This window comes from Dasypus novemcinctus, chromosome 9 (genome assembly GCF_030445035.2).
Source record: "Dasypus novemcinctus isolate mDasNov1 chromosome 9, mDasNov1.1.hap2, whole genome shotgun sequence".
Taxonomy (NCBI): Eukaryota; Metazoa; Chordata; class Mammalia; order Cingulata; family Dasypodidae; genus Dasypus; species Dasypus novemcinctus.
The window spans coordinates 30,934,502-30,953,618 of NC_080681.1; the positions used below are offsets into that span (position 1 = coordinate 30,934,502).

The following is a 19,117-nucleotide window of genomic DNA, read 5'->3' on the forward strand; positions in this document are numbered from 1 at the left end:
GGGGACCTCTGGTATGGAGAGAGGTTCCCTGTCACTTGCGCCACCTCAGTTCCTGGTTTCTGTTGCCTCTCGCCTTGACTCTCCTCTTTATCTCTATTTTTGTTGAGTCATCATCTTGCTGCATGGGTGCGCGCCTCTACCAGGAGGCCCCGGGGATCGAACCTGGGTTCTCCCATATGGTAGAGGGAAGCCCAGGCACTTAATCCACATCCTCTTCCCTGTTGAGATATTTTTGAAACATAGTCTTCATTACTCTATCAATCACCACTGCCCCTTTTCAACTATAACATATATACAACACAAAATTTCCTTTTCTCATCATTTTTAAGTATATACCTCAGTGGTAGTAATTGCATTTACAGTGCTTTGCTACCATCACACCATCCATTATCAAAACTTTTCTATTACCCAAAACAGAAACACTGTACCTATTAAAAACAAAAACTCCTCATACCGCGCCCCCCCCCCCAAGTAATCTCTAATCTACTTTCTGTTGCATGACTCTGCTTATTTTAGGTATTTCATACAAGCAGAATCATAAAATATTTGCCTTTTGTGTCTGGCTTCTTTGAAGTCATTAGAGTGAGTGAAATTGAAGGTTCCCCCATGCTGCAACTTGTATCAGAATATGTCTCTTTTTGAGAATTTTAAAACAGAGCTTCTCAACCGCCAAGCAGAAAGGGCTTGGCTGTGTTGTCCTCTTCCCACTGTTGGAAAGTTTAGGTCCCTAGGACTTGAGTTTTTCAGGGCATCTAATTATTCTAGTGCTGTTTTATCTATAACTCTGTAATACAGATTCACATGGTCTGGAAGAGTTGGCAGACCAATAAGAAGTTACCTCTGGGCAGGGAAGAGGAATTTTGGGGAGGAGGATGAAGACAGATTTGTACTTTTTACTCGGTTAATGTTTCTCAACCTTGTTTTCCTTATTTCCCGCATGGAGCCTTTTCAGATGTTTTTCCTAAATGTCTTGCCTCACCTTCACAGATGCCACCCCACCCCAAATTACTAAGGAATAAGGTTTTGTTGGGCAGGATTGTGCACTTTCAAGTATCACCAATCATTGTAATTACTAAGGTTTTTTTTTTTTTTTCACCACCTTCCCCTTTGCTAGAACCAGTTTTCGCCACCTTGGTGGTAATATGGCCCTCACTGAGAATACATGCTCTGTGTCTATGTGTTTCTACACCCTTAAATTTTTTCCCCCTCTTTAACAAGCAAGTTACATAAATCAAAAAGAAAGTGAAGGCTAAAGGGTTGGGCTGCAGTGAGGTTGATTCCAGTGTGGTCTCTCCCCTGTTCTGAAGGGAGCAGAGGGAGAGCAGAAGGTAAAGCCACCCCTGGGGGGAACCCCTTGGCAGGCTTGGGAGCAGAGCAGGCAGAGCACGGAATTGCAGGGAGGAGGATTAACTGGATCAAATGCCCAGAAGGCTTTTTCCTTGTGGAGGTTTTCTTCTCTCTGATTGTATTTGGTGAGAGGACAGACATGGGTGAGCTGTGGTGAGGAGCCTCCCACATGATGCCCCAGATACAATCCCCTCAGCGCCTGAGTACTGGACAGATATTTTGCTAGTGTGCCTTGCAGTGAAAAAGGTAGGTAAGGCGCAGCTTTGGAGAATTGTGGGTGATTAGGAATGGAAGGGTAGGCATGGTGAAGAAAGGAGAGCTGTGGATTTGAAAGAACCAAGCAGGAAGTCTGAAAGTAGTTTGGAGGTGTTTGAGAAGCTCAAGTATAAAATTTGAGGAAAAAAGTAAAGAAAATGGTGTTTATAAACAACTTAGTATGAATAGTTTTTTTTAACAAATTAGAATGTAATTTCTATGAAGTATTAATGAGAAGAGTACAGATTAGATTTTTTTAAAAATTTTCTTGTTGAAAGGAAGAAGGAAGAAAATGTTAACCGCCCCCTGCTGCCCCCTAACCCAATGATCTGAAAGGAAAGCTTTATAGAAGAAGATGATGAATAAATTTGATTGGTCAAAGTTTCCTCTTACTCCCTTGATCTTACAAGATATGTATGTAGAAGAGTTTAAAAAAACCTGCTTGGCTGCATGCAGATATCCTTTTTAAGGAAAACTTCAGATTCCTACATCATACGGAACAGTCTTGAGCCAGTACCTAAGAATGTCTTTTTCATTTAAAAAGTTTTTTTTTTTAAAAAAAAGCACTCCTTCCTAAATTTTGAATACTCTTTAGCTGATTTGACTGAAGAAAGTGCACTTATTAGAAAAAAAATATTAACAGTATTCATGTAGAAAAATCTCTATTCCTTCATTTAAAGGAATATGCTAAGTCAAAGCCATGATGTGGATGCATAACCTACCTAGTTTTCCTTTTTAGAGTACCACATGGTGTCATAAGAGTATTGCACATATGAATTTCTTCTGTGCACAAGCTATTATGGTGAGCCTCAGAAACAGCTTGCTGCCAGAACTCTGCCTCATAGTCAGTCAGGGATAGAGTCAGGATTTGAATCCAGGTCCATCCAACTCCAGTCCTTGATTTTTCTAACACATCATTTCCTTGATGAGAACTGTCAACAGAGGAGATGAACATTTCTCACTGGCTTTCCTACTAGGATTATTTCAAGTTAGATCTGTAACCACTTTTTGGTTTGGGGTATGACACTGAATCTGTCAGGACATTTTGAACAAAGGAAACATAAATATGCTTTTATTCTTTTCTGGCTAAATAATAATTGGTCTCATTTGGTGTAAGAATTACCCCCCCAAAAATAATCAAAACTATTCAACATAATTTCATCCTTACATTTGAAAAAATAAAGAGAAAGCATGTCTCTAGAATTTTTGATGACTGATCAATTTGTTTAGAATATTTAGAGTAGGAGTCAACCTGGTTGACTCATTGTGTCCAGCCTTTCTGTTGTAGACAGAAAATGGATCAGAAGTTAGATGAATTAACCATAGAAAAAACCAGATTTATAAACCCAGGACAAACTCTATATCCTAGTATACCATGTTTTTTTTTTTTCCCGACTTATTGAAATGCATCTCCTGGTTGAGAGTGCCTTCGCTTTAGGAAAAAAATTTCAACTCATAATTAGAGGTTGCTTTCCATTGCTAATGCTTAAACTTTCTTGTTTTCTTCTTTACCTATCCCTTTCTGCCCCACCTAAAATTTATAGATACTCTTTTTCTAGCCATCCAGAACAAGACTCCAGGGTGCAAATGTAGTCAAGTCTAAAAAATTAGTCGATTCAATATTTTAATCCATTTTCTGCAAGTGCCACATTTAAATTGATACATTTGATATGGTAGGAGAGATGCATTATCCACGGATATTTTTCTGAAGTATGGTAGGAATTATTGCTGCTTCCTGCTTACCCAGGGCAAAATACGGCCCTGTGGCAAAACCTTCCAGCACCCCTACCACCTCCTTCCCACATCCAGATGTCCATGTAGCCAGTGCTGGCAAGATGTGGGGCAGGAAATCACCATACATTCAGTAGCTTTACATTGTGCCTAAAACCATCTTTTATAAACTAACCTTGAGCCCAGATTTTGATCCATGAAACATAATGTCAGTTATCCTAATACAAACATTTAAGCTCATTGAATTTCCTTTCGAAATTCTGGTTAAATAAGTCTATGCCTTAAATAAATGATCTATTATTCTGTTAAAGGTGTAGAGCCATTTGTCTAACTTTGGGGGAAATAAAAGAGAGAAACCAGGAATTGCAGTTTCCCTAAATGACAGTCATTGCTGAAATTACTTACCTCTTACCCTGAAGCAGAGGAAAGGCCTCTGGGGGGCGGGGGAGAGGCCGTAACTGAAGCCAGCACAAGACTAGTCTAATTAAGTTCCAGGGATGTCGGAGGTTAAGGCGCACAGTGAAGCTCTGAGAGGCTGATGTGAATGTAGTTTCCCACTTATTTGACCTGGAAAATGGAATCTCCTTTTTCCTTTTTCTTCCCCACTTTGAGCTGAATCAAAGACTGGCATGGCTATTAGGGGACACTGAAAGGAACGATGATGAAGCGCGGCAGAAGCCACTTTTGTTCTTAAAACTCAGTGCTGTTTTTCCTTGTCGGGTGACTTAAAGGTCAGCTGCTTAGGTTCTTACATGGCTCTTGTGGTAGATCTCAGATCAGGGGCATCTCCTCGCTCTTGGAAGAGGTGCATTCAGGACAGTGATAAGATAGCGACTGCCCTGGTACCAGGGACCTCGGGCACTTGGCACAGCTGTTCCTTGGGTCCTTTGTGACTGTTCTAGACCAGAAATGGAAGGGCCTCCTGGTGACTAAAATGTTATGATGACCTTTCTTTTCAGAAATTGAACCTAATTATTTGTTTTGTGGACAGCAAATACTTCTACCAATCATTTCCATTTCCAGCAGTGCATTCCAAGCTCAGGATCTGGTAACAGCTTGTTCTCTGTCTCCTGTGCACCACCTGTGTTATTGGCATTTTCACCTGTTCTGAAGGAGAAGAAAAACTATACATGATCTTTCCTTCTTCCCAACTGAGTTTTTCTTAATAACTTTGATTGAACAACCTCTTGACAAGGAATGAACTTGAGCATTTAACAATATTTTGTTTCAATTTTATTATTATTTTAAAGTAAAGTCTATGGTCTTCTCATTATGAAGAGATCTTTTAAAACCCAAATTTAACAGGTAGCTTTAGCCCGTATAATAGCATAGCAACTGTGTCGTTAACCTGCCTTTATTGTAAAATTCTCAAAGTAAAAAGTTAAGATTTCCTCTTAATTTTATTAAATGTTTGGGTGCCAAGTACTAAGGGTACAAAAGTGAATCAAATCCTTATCCTGCCTCTGAGGAGTCTAATATGATGTAGACCACAAAGTCAGAGTCAAGTCACAGCTGGTGCCCTATAATACTGTTAACCATCATCACTTCTTGGGGACTGTCGAGAATGGGAATCTGTCCTGTTTGATCCAGGTGTTCTCCTTAGTCCCAGTTTCTTTTCATGTACTATTCAAAGTTGTGTGTGATCAAGTCTTAACCAACATTTTTTATTAGTTATTGAAGCTGTCATGTAGGTCGGGCTTGCTGATGAAAGGCATGGAGCGTGGCTGACTGCATATTCTGCCTGAGGTCTTAACGGATAATAAAAGCAGACCAAGGCCTTGGTGAGTCCGTTTTCGATGCTTCAGTGAAATCCCTGTAAGTTAGTTAACTTGTTTTTCAGATTGCGTCCAAGTATGACCACCAGGCAGAGGAAGATCTCCGCAGTTGGATAGAGGAGGTGACGGGCATGAGCATTGGCACCAACTTTCAGCTGGGCCTGAAAGATGGCATAATCCTCTGCGAGTAAGTTCCGGCCCCGGCACATCGAGGTCTGCTCTCCCGGTGCTTTCCCTCCTTCCCAGTCTGTGCATCAGACCTTGGGGTGATGCAATTGTTTTTAATGCCTTCCTTTGCTGAGGTAAAGCCAAATTTACATTCCAGTCTCTGTTTTTGTGTGACCAACAAATAAAGTGTCACATTTTCTTTTCAGACTCATAAACAAACTACAGCCGGGTTCAGTGAAGAAGGTCAATGAGTCCTCATTAAACTGGCCTCAGGTAACTGCCAAACCAGCAGCCACTGGTTCTAGTTGGTTTGCTCTTTAGACAGCAAAATCTCGATGCCACTTTGAAAATAGACCTTTAAGCAGAAATTTGTGTATATTATGGCTATATTTTTTATCTGTTGGGTTTTTTTCCCTTTGGTGGGGGGAGGGCATGCTATTTATATATTTTTATTAGACCTGCCAAAGCGAGGCCTCTCCACAGAAATCTTTAGTAAAAGTCAAAAGATTTATACGATTTGAAGAGAAACCAGAGTATTGCTGTTTTACGATTTCCATATGACTGAATTAGTTCTGTGATTATTAGATGTTTACCTAAGAGGTTGTCCTATATTCAGCCTGTTTTCAGAAAGGATTTGACACAGTTTGCACACAGAAAGACAACCTGGACCATAAAGACAAATGAGGGAAAAGGAATTTTATATAACAGCTAGAGGTAGACTGTTAGAACAGTGTTTCAAGCATGGTCTTACTTCATGAATGTGTGTGACTGTAAAACTGGATATTTGGTTTTAAGTATATGTTTTGAGATATGAGAGAATGAGCATTTATTAACTATAAATTTATTTTTAAATTAAAATTTAAACATACTGAATGTATTGATTGTAATTATGTACCTTTTGACAAAGAATTTACTTGAGGCGTGGATAGTTGTGACACAGAATTCTTCAAAACATTTAAGGGGAAAATCTGCCTTTTAAGAGCTGTATAAACTTGGCTACTTAAAAATATTAAAAAGACCATTTTGTCCACCGTAAGATACTGACTCTCTTTCCCTTTCCTTTTCTAGAGAAAAGTTGTGCTTAGTATGTATTTAGTCAAGAATCCTTGCCAAGTAGCTTTCTGCCTTGTGTCTTGTAACTAGTCATGAAGACCTGGAGTTTTTGGATATTATGAATGTCAGTATTTAGCATGAAAGTGACATGACTATTTTCTTTTATAGTTGGAGAATATTGGCAACTTCATTAAAGCTATTCAGGCTTATGGTATGAAGCCACATGACATATTTGAAGCAAACGATCTTTTTGAGAATGGAAATATGACCCAGGTTCAGACTACACTGGTGGCTCTTGCAGGTCTGGTAAGTAGAAACGTTAGTGGCTGCTTGAAAAAAAGTATCCCTACCATGGTGGTGATGAGTTGCATCTTTATTGTCCCAGGGGCCTCAGACCAGGTGGGGAGAGGTCTCTTCCGTAATTATTAGCATTGTGGAAAGGTTGCTGACTGCAGCTGCCTTCTACTAGATAGCTTAATCAGAACACTTACATTTGAGTTTTCTTATCACTGCATAGCCTTAAATGTTTCCTACCTTTAGTTTTTGAGTCTTACCTAGTGCAGCCTTCCTCTGTGGACAATGCCATTTCTCTCTTCTTTTGTAAAGCTCTATCAGCAAAATCTCCCTGTGCATGTTGCTTCTCAGTTAGTGTGCATGTTTTCATCTAGGCTAAAACAAAAGGATTCCATACAACCATCGACATTGGAGTGAAGTATGCAGAAAAACAAGCAAGACGTTTTGATGAGGGAAAATTAAAAGCTGGTCAAAGTGTAATTGGCTTGCAGGTAACTAATATGGTATTCTTTATTCACTAATAAAATGGAATTTTTTTCCTAATCATATTATTTTTAGAAAAGGCACTTTATAAATTCCTAAAAATTATTGGCTAAATGAGGCAATTTTATAAAGCCTTAATGCCAGAGTCATTTACTCTTACTAGTAAAGCATGATTCACCAGCCAGACTCTGTTAGAATTTGTCAGTTTAATTCTTACAAAGTAGTGATTTCCCTCCCTACATTGTTCCCCTGGAGAGTGTCACAAAGTGCTAAATGCCCTAAACACCCAGTATGCAGCAGGCTTTGCTATTTGATCCGTGCTTGATATAATGCTTATCTTTTGACTGAGTTTATGTGTGGTGGATTTATTTTTACACGGTACAAAATTGTTATCAGTGGTAAGAAATTGGAGGCCTGAATTTCCAGACAGTAGTCAGTTGGCCAAATTATGATTCCATAAAAGAAACTAGTTTGTAAAAATTAGACACGAGTTTGAAAAAACATGTTTGTACATCTGTAGATATACACACACATTAGGTAAAAGAGCTAGAAGGAATACACGAATGTTTACTCTGACTGGATGGTGGGGTTACAATTTTTTTCCCCTTATTGCTGATAATATGTTTTCTGAATCTTCTCTAATGAACAGGTTCTACTTTTAGTGATAAAGTTTCCTTTAATAAATCCGGTTTTAAGGGGAAAACCCAACAGTAGAAATGTGCCCACAAGTAGAGTACGGTATGCTGGTGGATCCTGAAGCCGTACTCAGTGGGGCAGGGAAATTAATTTTGTGCATCTGAATTCTGAGGTTTTACTGCAGTCGAGTTCATATTCTTCATTCTTCCTTTCTGACTATGTGTGGTGACATGAATGTCTGAGGAATAGAATGTAGTTCTTTTCCCATGAAAATTTGGCAGTTTTGATGGAACTTGAAGAATGCTCTGTTAGGTTCCTGGAGAAGATACCTGGTGTTTGCTTTCACATTTTTCTTTTTTTATGCACAGCATTGCTGTAGAAGGGCCCAGTGCAAGATTGCTTCAGTCACTCTAAATGGCTGAAGCCTTTTGTCCCTTCATTGGTTAATGTGCTACAAATGGTAGAGGGAAAGAAGAGCAAAGAAAAGTGTTCATAATTCTGCTACTGTTAGGACTTTTTATGTTTCCATATATCTTATATGTGCATATTTATATGTGATTAATTATGCTATGAGGCGTTATGTTCAGTAATTTTTTGAAACCTTTCTTTTGAAAGCTAACACCTTGAAATTCCTTTGTAAAGGCATGGAGAATGTGTATCTAGTTGGTGGGAACCTCAGTACAGGAAGGGACTTATCAATTGTGCCCCATCCCTCCCTCTCTTTAGTAGTACTTTTCTTTGTGTTGTTGACTTTTGATGATTAATGCTAATTTCATTTCCAACCTGAAAGATGGGAACCAACAAATGTGCCAGCCAAGCAGGTATGACAGCCTATGGGACTAGGAGACATCTTTATGATCCCAAGATGCAAACTGACAAACCTTTTGACCAGACCACAATTAGTCTGCAGATGGGCACTAACAAAGGAGCCAGCCAGGTAAGCAGTACCTCCTTATAGTTACAGCAGTGTGTGCAGAAGGGCTATTTTTTAATTTGCACTTAGCTTATTCTTATGAATTCTAAATATGTATTTTTATATTATACATTTAGAGTAGATTATTTCAGGAAAGTAAGATTTTGCTGAGGAAGCAAAAGAATCAAAGGACCTTTTCTGTAGTAATGCAAATAGGCACAGTGCATGGTTTTTGTTGGCAGTCAGAACAGCTGGCCTTTCTACCTACCCAGAAGAAAAAGGATATTTCCTACAGTATTGTTGCTCTAAATCCAAGTAAAAGATTGCTCATTTAAATGCTTCTGATTAGCTTTTTTTTTTTTTTTTTTTTTTTAAGTTTTTGGGTAAAATTATCTGGTGTTCTATTAAAAAGTAACTAGCATGCCTAGTAAACATAAGCTGAGAGAAAATCCAACATGGGGAAAATGTCAGCACCCCAGAGGGAAGTATTTCCTTGTTGAAAGTACATCACCAGCATCTCAAAAGGCAGTTCCAATAATCATTTGAGAGCAGACAGGTCTCTGTCTCACACAAGTGGGGTGGGGGTAGGTTTATAAAATCCTTTTTCTTAATGATCCCAAGACGAGACCTTTTGCTATTGTTGCTTGCCCTTTACGGAACATGTCCTGCCACATGTGGTATTGTATCTCATAGCTGCCACTCAAGTTTGCTCTTTTACTGACTTTAAACCTGGAAATGTGCACTTGGCATCACTAACGGAGAAATGAAATCTGAGTTACCGTGCTCTCTAAAGGAGAGGAGTAGCTGTTTGGAAGTATGTCTTGAATTGTGCTCTTCTGTATCTTGGAGCCTTTGAGAGACTCTGGTCCTTCAGGACTGCCCAGTATAATTTTTGTTGAGTGTATTATAAGCTTTTGAAACTGGTAACCTGGATAGCGTATATGGTAATAATAGACATTCAAATAAACTTTATGTGTGCCCCGCCTTATGCTTTGTTTTTACATTCTTTATGTCAAATTCTCTCATAAATGCCAAGTAGGTAGCATTGTCTCCCCTTTGCATATGAAAAACCTAAAACTAAAAATAAGTTAACTTGCTTGAGGCTATGGAACAATTTTATAATAGCGAAGATTTGAAGGAAGGTCTGACCTACCTCCAGAACCCGTGCATATTTGTAAGGGTGATTCAGTGTTGGGATAATTTGGTAAGCTACCTTTACCCCTGACCCCAGTGAAAGTTTCTGTATTAATGCTCACATTCAATGTGAATTTCATAAGTTATAAAATATTCACAAGAATAGATTTCAGCTTCTGTTGTTAACTTTTATACCATGTTCTAATACTAGGCAGGAATGTTAGCACCAGGTACCAGAAGAGACATCTATGATCAGAAGCTAACACTACAACCAGTGGACAACTCGACGATTTCTCTACAGATGGGGACCAACAAAGTTGCTTCCCAGAAAGGAATGAGTGTATATGGGCTTGGGCGGCAAGTGTACGATCCCAAATACTGTGCTGCTCCGACAGAACCCGTCATTCACAACGGAAGCCAAGGAACAGGAACAAATGGGTCAGAAATCAGTGATAGCGATTATCAGGCAGAATACCCCGATGAATATCATGGCGAGTACCAAGATGACTACCCCAGAGATTACCAATACGGGGACCAAGGCATTGATTATTAGATTCACGAAAGAGGAGAGCTCAGTATTTAGTCCAGGTCTTACTCCGTGAGAACCAAGCTAGCCTTGAGTAATTTTTATCTTGTCTTCCTAAAACACTATTATGCTTATTGTACCTAAAAGAAATATTGCCTTACATACATTCCTTTTTCCTTTTTCTGCCTCTTCCCTAAATAGTTGCCTTTTAGTGCTGTAACAGTTAAATCAAACAGCATAACCAATAACTCGCATATGAAGTAAAAAGGAATACTGTGAAAGGGGAGTGCTCTTGTACAGCCAGTTCTTTTATTAAAGATCTCTGCATTTTTGCAAACTTCTCCTTAAACTGGTATTGTCAGACAATAGGAAGACTTTCTTTTTTTCACAGTTTAGTGCCTGGTTTCTACATGGAAGACTAAACTCATGCTTATAGCTAAATGTGGTCTTTATCAAACTAAATTTAAGATGCAGCATTTTAGGAATTTACATAGCAATGTTTTTACAGTATTGTTTGCTAATTTTTAAATAAAGTCATGATCAGTGTGCATTTGTGATTATACGTGTACTCATTCTCGTACCCAAGCTGACAAGAGGTTTTCGAGGGGTTCCAAGGAGCATGTACAAAATGGGCCTGCAGGCGTTTAGGTCTGGGTGGTGCGTTTGCCCTTTCTGTTTGTGCCAATGTATCGATGTAGAATTGCTCTGTTTTCTGCAACTGTATTTATTGCTGCATTTCTGAGCATAAACTTATCCCATTGTATTTTTTATAAATAAATATTTTTTTTGAACATTCATATGAACCACAGGCTGATTACTTTCTGGCTTTTGCTGAGATAGGTAGTAGATTTAGATGAAGAAAACTAAAACCTACTAATGTTACTTTCCTTAATTCCACACTGCACCACAATCTGTGCATAAGGAGACTGCGGTTTATAAAACAAAGATACATGCAAGGTACTTTCCCATCATTGCACATAGCTAATGACAGCCAAGATTCAAACCATCCTAAAAGACACCATAGGAGTTAGTTTAACAGTGCTGTTTAAGAAAAAAAGTCTTAGTTTGCATTTGTTAAAGGTAGGCTTGAATTAGCATATTATGTCTTTAAAGAAGGGTTTATGGGAAGCTCTACATCTGACTACTTATCCTGCCAATTAAGCAAGGCTTTCCATTTACAGGTGGTATAAGGTGGGTAATTCTGTCTTCCAGCTCCTCTAATGGAAGAGAGGCTGCCAATTACCATGTAAAATGTTTCTCTTTGTTTTAACTTTAACCCCAAGGGGTCCTACCCCAGGCCATTTGAATCTAAATCTCATGAAACAGTCTTCCTCCAGACAACACTCATGCAGGGCTGTGGTTGAAAATGTTTCTCCAGAATATTTGCTAATATGTGTTAAGAGGAAGCCTTGTGAGTTCAACAGAAAACTTTATCAATTTAAATTTCTGCTTCCACTTCATACCATGCCCACTTCAGGCAGTAGTTCCAGGTTCTAGTTTAAACTTACCATTTTTATTGTAATTAAATCCAACAATTGTACTTTGAAAAGTTACTGGCTAACTTAATGTGAAAGGAGAACTATTACCATATTTCCGGGGTTGGGTGAATAGGGAAAAGCCCTACTCTGCACTTAAGCCATCTTCCAGACATTTCTATGAACAAAAAACATTTTCAAAGATTTATTGGTGGTTGAGTGGAGGAGTGTCCTTTTCATGGATGCCTGAATTGTGCTATTTTATTGATCCATATAATTAAACATGGTCTTAAAAGAGGTCTTCTGTACCAGTTGTGTTACAAACAAGGTTACAAACTTTTCTAGTACCGGTATTGTAACTTAGTCGAACAGGAATGGCCAAAACAACAGGGGAGACTAGGATCTGTATCAGGCCTAATCATTTATTCTGTAAATGGCTTTTCTAAGAAGGAAACTTTTTTCCAGGTACAAATATCTAATGAATGTTTATCTCACAATAGGCTGAAAGTTCTGTTCCCTCTTCCTTCCTTAATGAGTTCTTGTCTCTCGGTGCATCAGTGAATTTGTTGCTCCTTTTTACAAAACTCTGAAAAACAAAAGAAAGGCGTTGTTGGAAACCATTACTGGGAGTTTTTGGCCATATTTCAGGGAATTAAAATACAGATTTCAAGGTGGATTTTTAACAGAAAAGAGCAAATCAGGGAAGGATAACCGGGTTAGCTTCCTACCACCATCAGAAATGTTTTTAAAGAATATATAAAGATAAGTCAAAATACCTTTTTTTTTTTTTGAGGTATCCAGGGCCAGGGAGTGAACCCAGGACCTCATATGTGGGACACCAGCACTCAACCACTTAGCCAAATCAGCTTCCCTAAGTTGGTTTTATTGTTTGTTTTGCTTGTTTTTTTTTCTTTAGGAGGCACTAGGAACCAAACCCGGGACCTCCCATGTGGAAGGCTGGAGCTCAACCGCTTGAGCCACATCTGCTCCCTACTAGTGTATTTTTAATATGCTTTTTATGGAGAAGGCTAAGAATACATTTAATTGTTAAACTATAGAAGTGTTTGTTAAACTCCAGTACCTGACTGAGCTGAACAATGCTTCAAATATTATGTTTAAAGCAAAAAGGCTTTACCTCCTAAGTTTTATGGCATCAGGATGAAAGAAAATTATTGAAACATCCCTTGAGCCAGACATTGAAGAGAAGCATTCAGAATATCTCTGTCTACACAGGATAAGGCAGTTGTGCTGCAAAAGCTGTTGGCAACAGCTGCCTGCTTGTTCCAGATAGAAGCTGGATGCCAGCTCCACTGAGGGAGTGGCTTCAGCTAAGGGCCTGAGAATTGCAGGTGTCTGTAATGGCACAGCAGGGCGGACGCCGGAGCATGCTCTAAAACACAGGGTGTGGCATGATGCTTGGGGATGCAAGAATACTTTAGAAAAAGACCAACTGATGAACTTCCAGAGCACCATTAGCTCCAAAGGGATGTGGACTGTTCCTGTGTCCGAAACACATTCCATCTAGGGTCATTTGGTGCTGCTTCTATTGAGAAATCCATCTGATCAGTATTAATTCTGTTCACCTTCACTCTGGGCAGACGGTTTAGTTTGGGAGATGGTTTTAGCTTTGGGATATTTTACCCCAAGTCTCACTCAAGACATTGAATCCATGTGATAGTAGTGGAGGACCGCAGGACCCTCTAGAAGAGAAAACGTGGCTGGAAATGAGCCTTCTTTGCGGGTGCGTCTTTTCAGTCCACTTTTGAGACTGGGAGGAGAGAGAGCAATAGAAAAACTAACTTGCTTACCATAAACTCTTGGTCCATAAAGTAAGGCTTTTCTGATGATCCATCGTTTGTTTCCAGATCAATGGCAAAACACAGGAAAAGTGCATCCAGCACAGTTTCAAACACAGATAGAAAACTGTGGGCTACTAAGTAGGCAAAAAAAGCCGCCAGTAACAGAGGGATTGCCCACACCTGGAGTGCCCGGTTGTAGTTAAATGCCATCAGTCCTCCAAAAACAGTGAAGCACACCACTAATGCCTGTCCAGAACAAGAGTTTGTTGAAAGTCTATCAATTGGTTACAATATTTGGGAAAAGGTTTTTGTCAGTTACAAATACTAATTTCATATATGTGTGTGTATACCATATTATTGATAAAAGGAAGGCTTGCCATAGAAAATTTGGTACAAGGAACTAGAAAGAAGGAATACAAAAAGCTGTAATACCAAATGAAAACCCAGTTAATTTGGGGAGTATGTGTCCTACCATTTTACCTATGCACAGCTTTTCTATTTATGTAGATGTAATAATACCTTGCAATTTTTACTGTTTTTCACTTTTGATACTACAGTATTTCCATTTAAAAGATTTTTTTAATACACATTTTTTATTCAGCTCTATAATCCACTGAGTGGATATAGTATGGTTTAATAGGTGATTATTTTTACCCTGAGGATTAAAGTGGAAGGGTTTTCTAATGCTGGTGTGGGGAGATAATAGGATTACTCCAGGCTTTTGCTATATTTGATTATTCTATTTCCAGAAACATGATTACAGCCATAATGAATCTAATTTTTTAACATGTAATGGGGCCCCCATTGCCCCAGATGTCCACAAAGATGGGCTGAAAAGCTGTTTCGGTAAAAAACAAAAAGAATCACTATTATATTATTACATGCTCAATAGCAATTACATGGTAATTTTAGGAAAATGGATTATTTCCTTAAAAAAATTGAAAGATGACACCGCATTTGAAAAATTTTTTGGAAGTAGTTACTAGGAAACATGTCACCGATTATCCTACCAAGCTAACGGAAATAATATTACCCACTAAATACAATTACAGCTTAGATGATTTAGACTATTTTGAGAGGCATAATCATTTTAAGCTTCTAGAGCAACTGTCATAGGAAAAGTCTCTGGGGCCCAGCTGGGTGATAAAATATATGCAATTAACACACCTGTGAAGTCTAAGCATGTTGTAACTTGTTGACAGCTAACGATGATAGTAGTGCATGAAAGGTATATACCAAATGCCACAGAAGCACAAAATCATAAATGAAGAGTTAAGAATCTCAGTGTATGGCATTGGCCAGGTCACAACTGGAGACCAAGATCTTGCTTGCTTTGGGGAACCATCAAAGGCTCTGATTTTCATGTCATGTAGGAATGGTTGAAGAAGCAAGGGTGTTCAACTGGGATCACAGAAGACATGGTTGGAAGGTTAAGATATCTGTGGTCAAGAACTTGAAAGGCAGTTAAGAGGAAGTGTGATCAGGCAAACTCAGACATGCAGATTTAGGCCCAGTGGGCGAAAATTACAAAGACACTGTATGGCATAGTCTGAAAACCCTAACTCGAGTCATGGTGGAGTATATGGCTGGTGCAACACTTCAATAAAATCTCAATTTCTCTTCTCTCCAACCTAGAGAGGGCATGTGTTATCTTTAATTTATAGATAAGAAAACTGAATTTTGGAGTTGTTAAAGGTTGCAAGATCAGGACTTTGTCTTTTACACCATGAGATATTGTTGGAGCAGGTGACTCTAGCTCTAAGATGCTTCTTCAATCCACAAGACTATAATTCCTTAAACTATTTCAGATGACAGTAGAAATAAAACTTTGGCTTCATTTAGCACATTAACAATTTTGTCTCATTTATGGACTGAATGCCCTTACAGTACAAATTTCATCAGGTTTCAATACTTCCTATATATTTGTATGACAAAAACTCACACAACTCATCTGCTTTCTAAGGTTAGTAATATTTTCATTTTTGACATGTAAAAGAAAAAATGCGAATCAAAATAAGAGGATTGCTCATAGGTGATAGAACAAGACTAGGATTCAAATTCCGGCTCTATTGTGAGATACTGGAGAAGTAATTAAGTCTTAGTTTCTCCATCTGCAGAATAAGTATGCTTTACTGGGTTGGGGATTAACTGAGATAATGTAGCAAAACATTTACCATAGAGTAAGTACTCAGGAAATCTTGGTTCCCTTTCAAAGCCTTGTTACATGGTTTAATTTTTGGATCCCAGGTTTCTTTATTTTAGTGAAGATATCTTACCTTTCCTAGAAAAATTATGAAATTTCCAAAGCAGTTAGCAGATGTAAAATGACTTGAATTCTTGGATAAGATTTTGTGTGCATCTTTTGCTGATGTGCAAAAATCTGTCCCATTAATAGCAGTTGTAGTGTATGCGTTCTGAAACAAGTTAAAAAGATGATTTGTATAATTATTTTAATGAAAATAGAATATTTGCAAAATAGAGAAAAATACTATAAATTCACCACCCCTACCTACAACAAATAATTTCATTTCCATAGTGTCTTTCTGTCTCTGATTATTGTTAGGCACAGCAGAGTTTGAGGGCAGAAAAGGAAGTTTCAAGTGCCAGAAACAAAGTAGGCCCTAGTGATTAGCTAGCGCTGAACCAAAAGGCTCATAAGGCTTGGAATTAGTTTAGGGGTTGGGGACCGAGGATTTAACCCCTTAAAGATAAGATACAATGCTCAGGCACTTGCAGGCAGAGAACTGGAACCCAGCACCCTGTACAAATTCAGGATTCAAACTCATTTTCAAACTCAACCAACAATCCCCAGAAATTGGTAAGGAGAGGCACCATTTGCTTGGGGCCATGGATAGATAAAGATGTACTCTGAGAAAGGAAGGAATTCATTTAACCTGATGCTACGGGAAACCACACTCCTAATGCCCACTGAGAAAATGACATTGAAACTGGCCAGAATCACTGAAACAACTAGGTTCAGGGCAAAGGCAAAGCAAACCGTATCACCCCAGGCCAGGAACTGGCGTACTCCCACAGAGAACAATCGTGGCTGAAGATGAAGCAGCCCTCAGACAAATTTTACAAAGAACCAAAGGAAAGAAACCATACCACTAACAGGAGAGTGTATACCCTAGGGGAGCAATCTGAAATAAAGTATTCAAGGAAGTATGTTTAAGATGCTAAGGACGGGAAGCGGACTTGGCCTAGTGGTTAGGGCGTCCGTCTACCACATGGGAGGTCCCCGGTTCAAACCCCGGGCCTCCTTGACCTGTGTGCAGCTGGCCCACGTGCAGTGCTGATGTGCCAAGGAGTGCCCTGCCACACAGGGGTGTCCTCCGTGTAGGGGACTCCACACGCAAGGAGTGCACCCCGTAAGGAGAGCCACCCAGCGCGAAAGAAAGTGCGGCCTGCCCAGGGATGGCGCTGCACACACGGAGAGCTGACACAACAAGATGACGCAACAACAACAACAACAAAAAAGATGCTAAGGAAATAATGAAACCAAGAGTGACATAAGGCATGAACAGCATGACATGAAAAATGAAGAGGCACAGTAGAAAACACCCTAAACAGAAATTCTAGAAACAAAAACCTTAAAATGTAAATGGTGCTATCAGAATCCTTATGTATTTGGCTTTTTCCCTTCTACAGCATATAATAAGCATTTTCATGTTACATGGCTTTTATAATTTTAAATTTTTGTAAGTATATTCTATCAATTGTGTGTGTTTATCTGTGGCATATTTAGATTTGTTTAAAATATTTTGCTATTATAAAAAAACTATGCATGTCTTTTATCTTTTTCTTGCCTAAATGCTGGAGCAAGTACTTCTAACACAATGTTAGATAAGAGCGGTGACACATCTTAGAGGGATTATTGCCAAGCACCAACTAGCAATGCATTTGGAAAAAGATCTTGACCAAAAGGGGGACATATTAAATACAAATGAGTATTTACAAATGGCTAAGCGATTTCAGAGTGAGTCAGGAGGTCATTCCAGACACTACGTTTATGCACGTCTCAGCAGGCTCTTGTTGACTGCCACGGTAAACAATTCCTCAGAGAGGCTCATGAGAGCTCTAGAGACATCTATGGGCAGGACAGACAATCTCAGGAATTCGGCACCCTGTCAGTGGGCCTTACCTCGGAATTTATGCTCCCCCAATGTAACAAGAGTTAGACTCATTTATAACTTCCCTACACATGACTCTTCTATTCCTTTTATTTGAACTTAGAATTAGCACTGTACTTGTTAAATATATGTCCCAGAGACTTAACTTCAGTCTGTTCATATGCGGTTGAGCCCTGAATCTCAACAGAATTGTAATACCTACTCTCCAGTTCATTGAATTTGCCCAGGACAATTAACAAAAGGATGATGGACAACACCCATCCCATAAAACAAGGACTATTTACAACTGCAAACAAAACAGTTCCATACATCTGCCTCATGGGATCTAAGCCCTCTTAAAATTAGAAACAGTGGGTATCACCATCCCCAAATCCTTAAGATTGAAGAATGAACAAACATAATGGGAAATGCAACTATGGACTAAAGTAGACTTATTATTCTAGCAATGGAAGAACTTATATCATTGACATAAAGGCAGTGACCCCCAGAGGTTCTGAAGGGAAAAAAGGGAAGAATAGGTATAATATAGGGGCATTTTTGGGACATTGGAATTGTACTGCATGACAATGCAATAAAGGACATATTATACATTTTGTCAAAACCTATAAAATTTTGTGTAGGACAAACTATAATGTAAACTAGTGTCCATAGTTAGTAGCAAGGCTTCAATATGTGTTCATCAGTTGTAACAAATGTACTACACTAATGAAAGATGTTATTAATGTGGCAAAGAGTGGGAGGGGGAGGAGGTAGGGTACATGGGAATCCCCTATATTTTTGATATAGCATTTATGTAATCTAAAGCTTCCTTAAAAGTAAACATATATATGTAAAATAAACTGTGGACTGAATATCTTAAGTTCCTGATTTTGGATAATATCTTATGGATGCATTTCCAGAAACGGGATTACTAAATCCAAGGACAAACCTTTGTGTGTGTATGGGTGCGCAATTATGTTCACATGAGATGGTTTCTGGAGTTTGTTGTTCCAAAATTCCTTTCCCTCATGACTATATGATCATTTCAAAACCATCTATATGTCCCTTGAAATCTTTAAAATACCAATTGCACTGAAGTTTCCAACAAAGAATTTATGACTTTACTAAGAAAATACACTGGAAGCTCTTGCTACCTACTTAGGTCATCATTCTTTTTGCTCAAAAATACAAGTCTTTTGGTATGGATAAAGGATGAAAACTTGACATTGGGGAGGAGGGAACGTGAGCCATTGCTTATTTATCCCATGATGTACAAATACATTTTTTCATATGCCCATTCAGATGCACTGCGATGAAACCAGCTGGGCATCTGTTGCTGTCATCCAGCCCCCTACCTCCCCCACCCCCCTGCCTCCACCAAGGTTTTAATTTGAGTAAGTAGCAGAGAAGCAGGAA

The 19,117-nt window shown here is 38.9% G+C and overlaps 2 protein-coding genes and 1 pseudogene across 12 annotated transcripts in view; 1 reads left to right on the plus strand and 2 right to left on the minus strand.

The window, feature by feature from the left end:
* CNN3 (calponin 3) overlaps positions 1-11,110 on the plus strand; it is a 31,839-nt gene extending 20,729 nt beyond the window's left edge. Inside the window, exons 2-7 of the mRNA XM_004471717.5 lie at positions 5,174-5,295; positions 5,483-5,549; positions 6,498-6,635; positions 6,998-7,114; positions 8,533-8,679; positions 10,001-11,110. Of these exons, the coding sequence (XP_004471774.1) occupies positions 5,174-5,295; positions 5,483-5,549; positions 6,498-6,635; positions 6,998-7,114; positions 8,533-8,679; positions 10,001-10,342 (933 nt within the window). The 3' untranslated portion in view covers positions 10,343-11,110. The remainder of the gene's footprint in view (positions 1-5,173; positions 5,296-5,482; positions 5,550-6,497; positions 6,636-6,997; positions 7,115-8,532; positions 8,680-10,000) is intronic.
* LOC111758695 (U5 spliceosomal RNA) lies at positions 5,686-5,813 on the minus strand (annotated as a pseudogene).
* A 1,082-nt stretch (positions 11,111-12,192) lies between the features above and the next one.
* The window catches only part of SLC44A3 (solute carrier family 44 member 3), an 80,300-nt gene continuing 73,375 nt past the window's right edge, over positions 12,193-19,117 (minus strand). For 9 of the 11 annotated variants that reach the window (XR_011649621.1, XR_011649620.1, XM_058303151.2 and 6 more), the window contains 3 exons: positions 15,866-16,003; positions 13,599-13,835; positions 12,193-12,376 (listed from right to left, as the gene is read on the minus strand). Coding sequence is in view for 7 of the 11 variants with exons in the window: in XM_058303151.2 (XP_058159134.1) it covers positions 12,266-12,376; positions 13,599-13,835; positions 15,866-16,003 (486 nt within the window). In the remaining 4 variants the exon portion in view is untranslated. Of the gene's footprint in view, positions 12,377-13,598; positions 13,836-15,865; positions 16,004-19,117 lie in introns of those variants that run through there. The other 2 variants (XR_011649622.1, XR_009187130.2) reach the window with 1 other exon arrangement.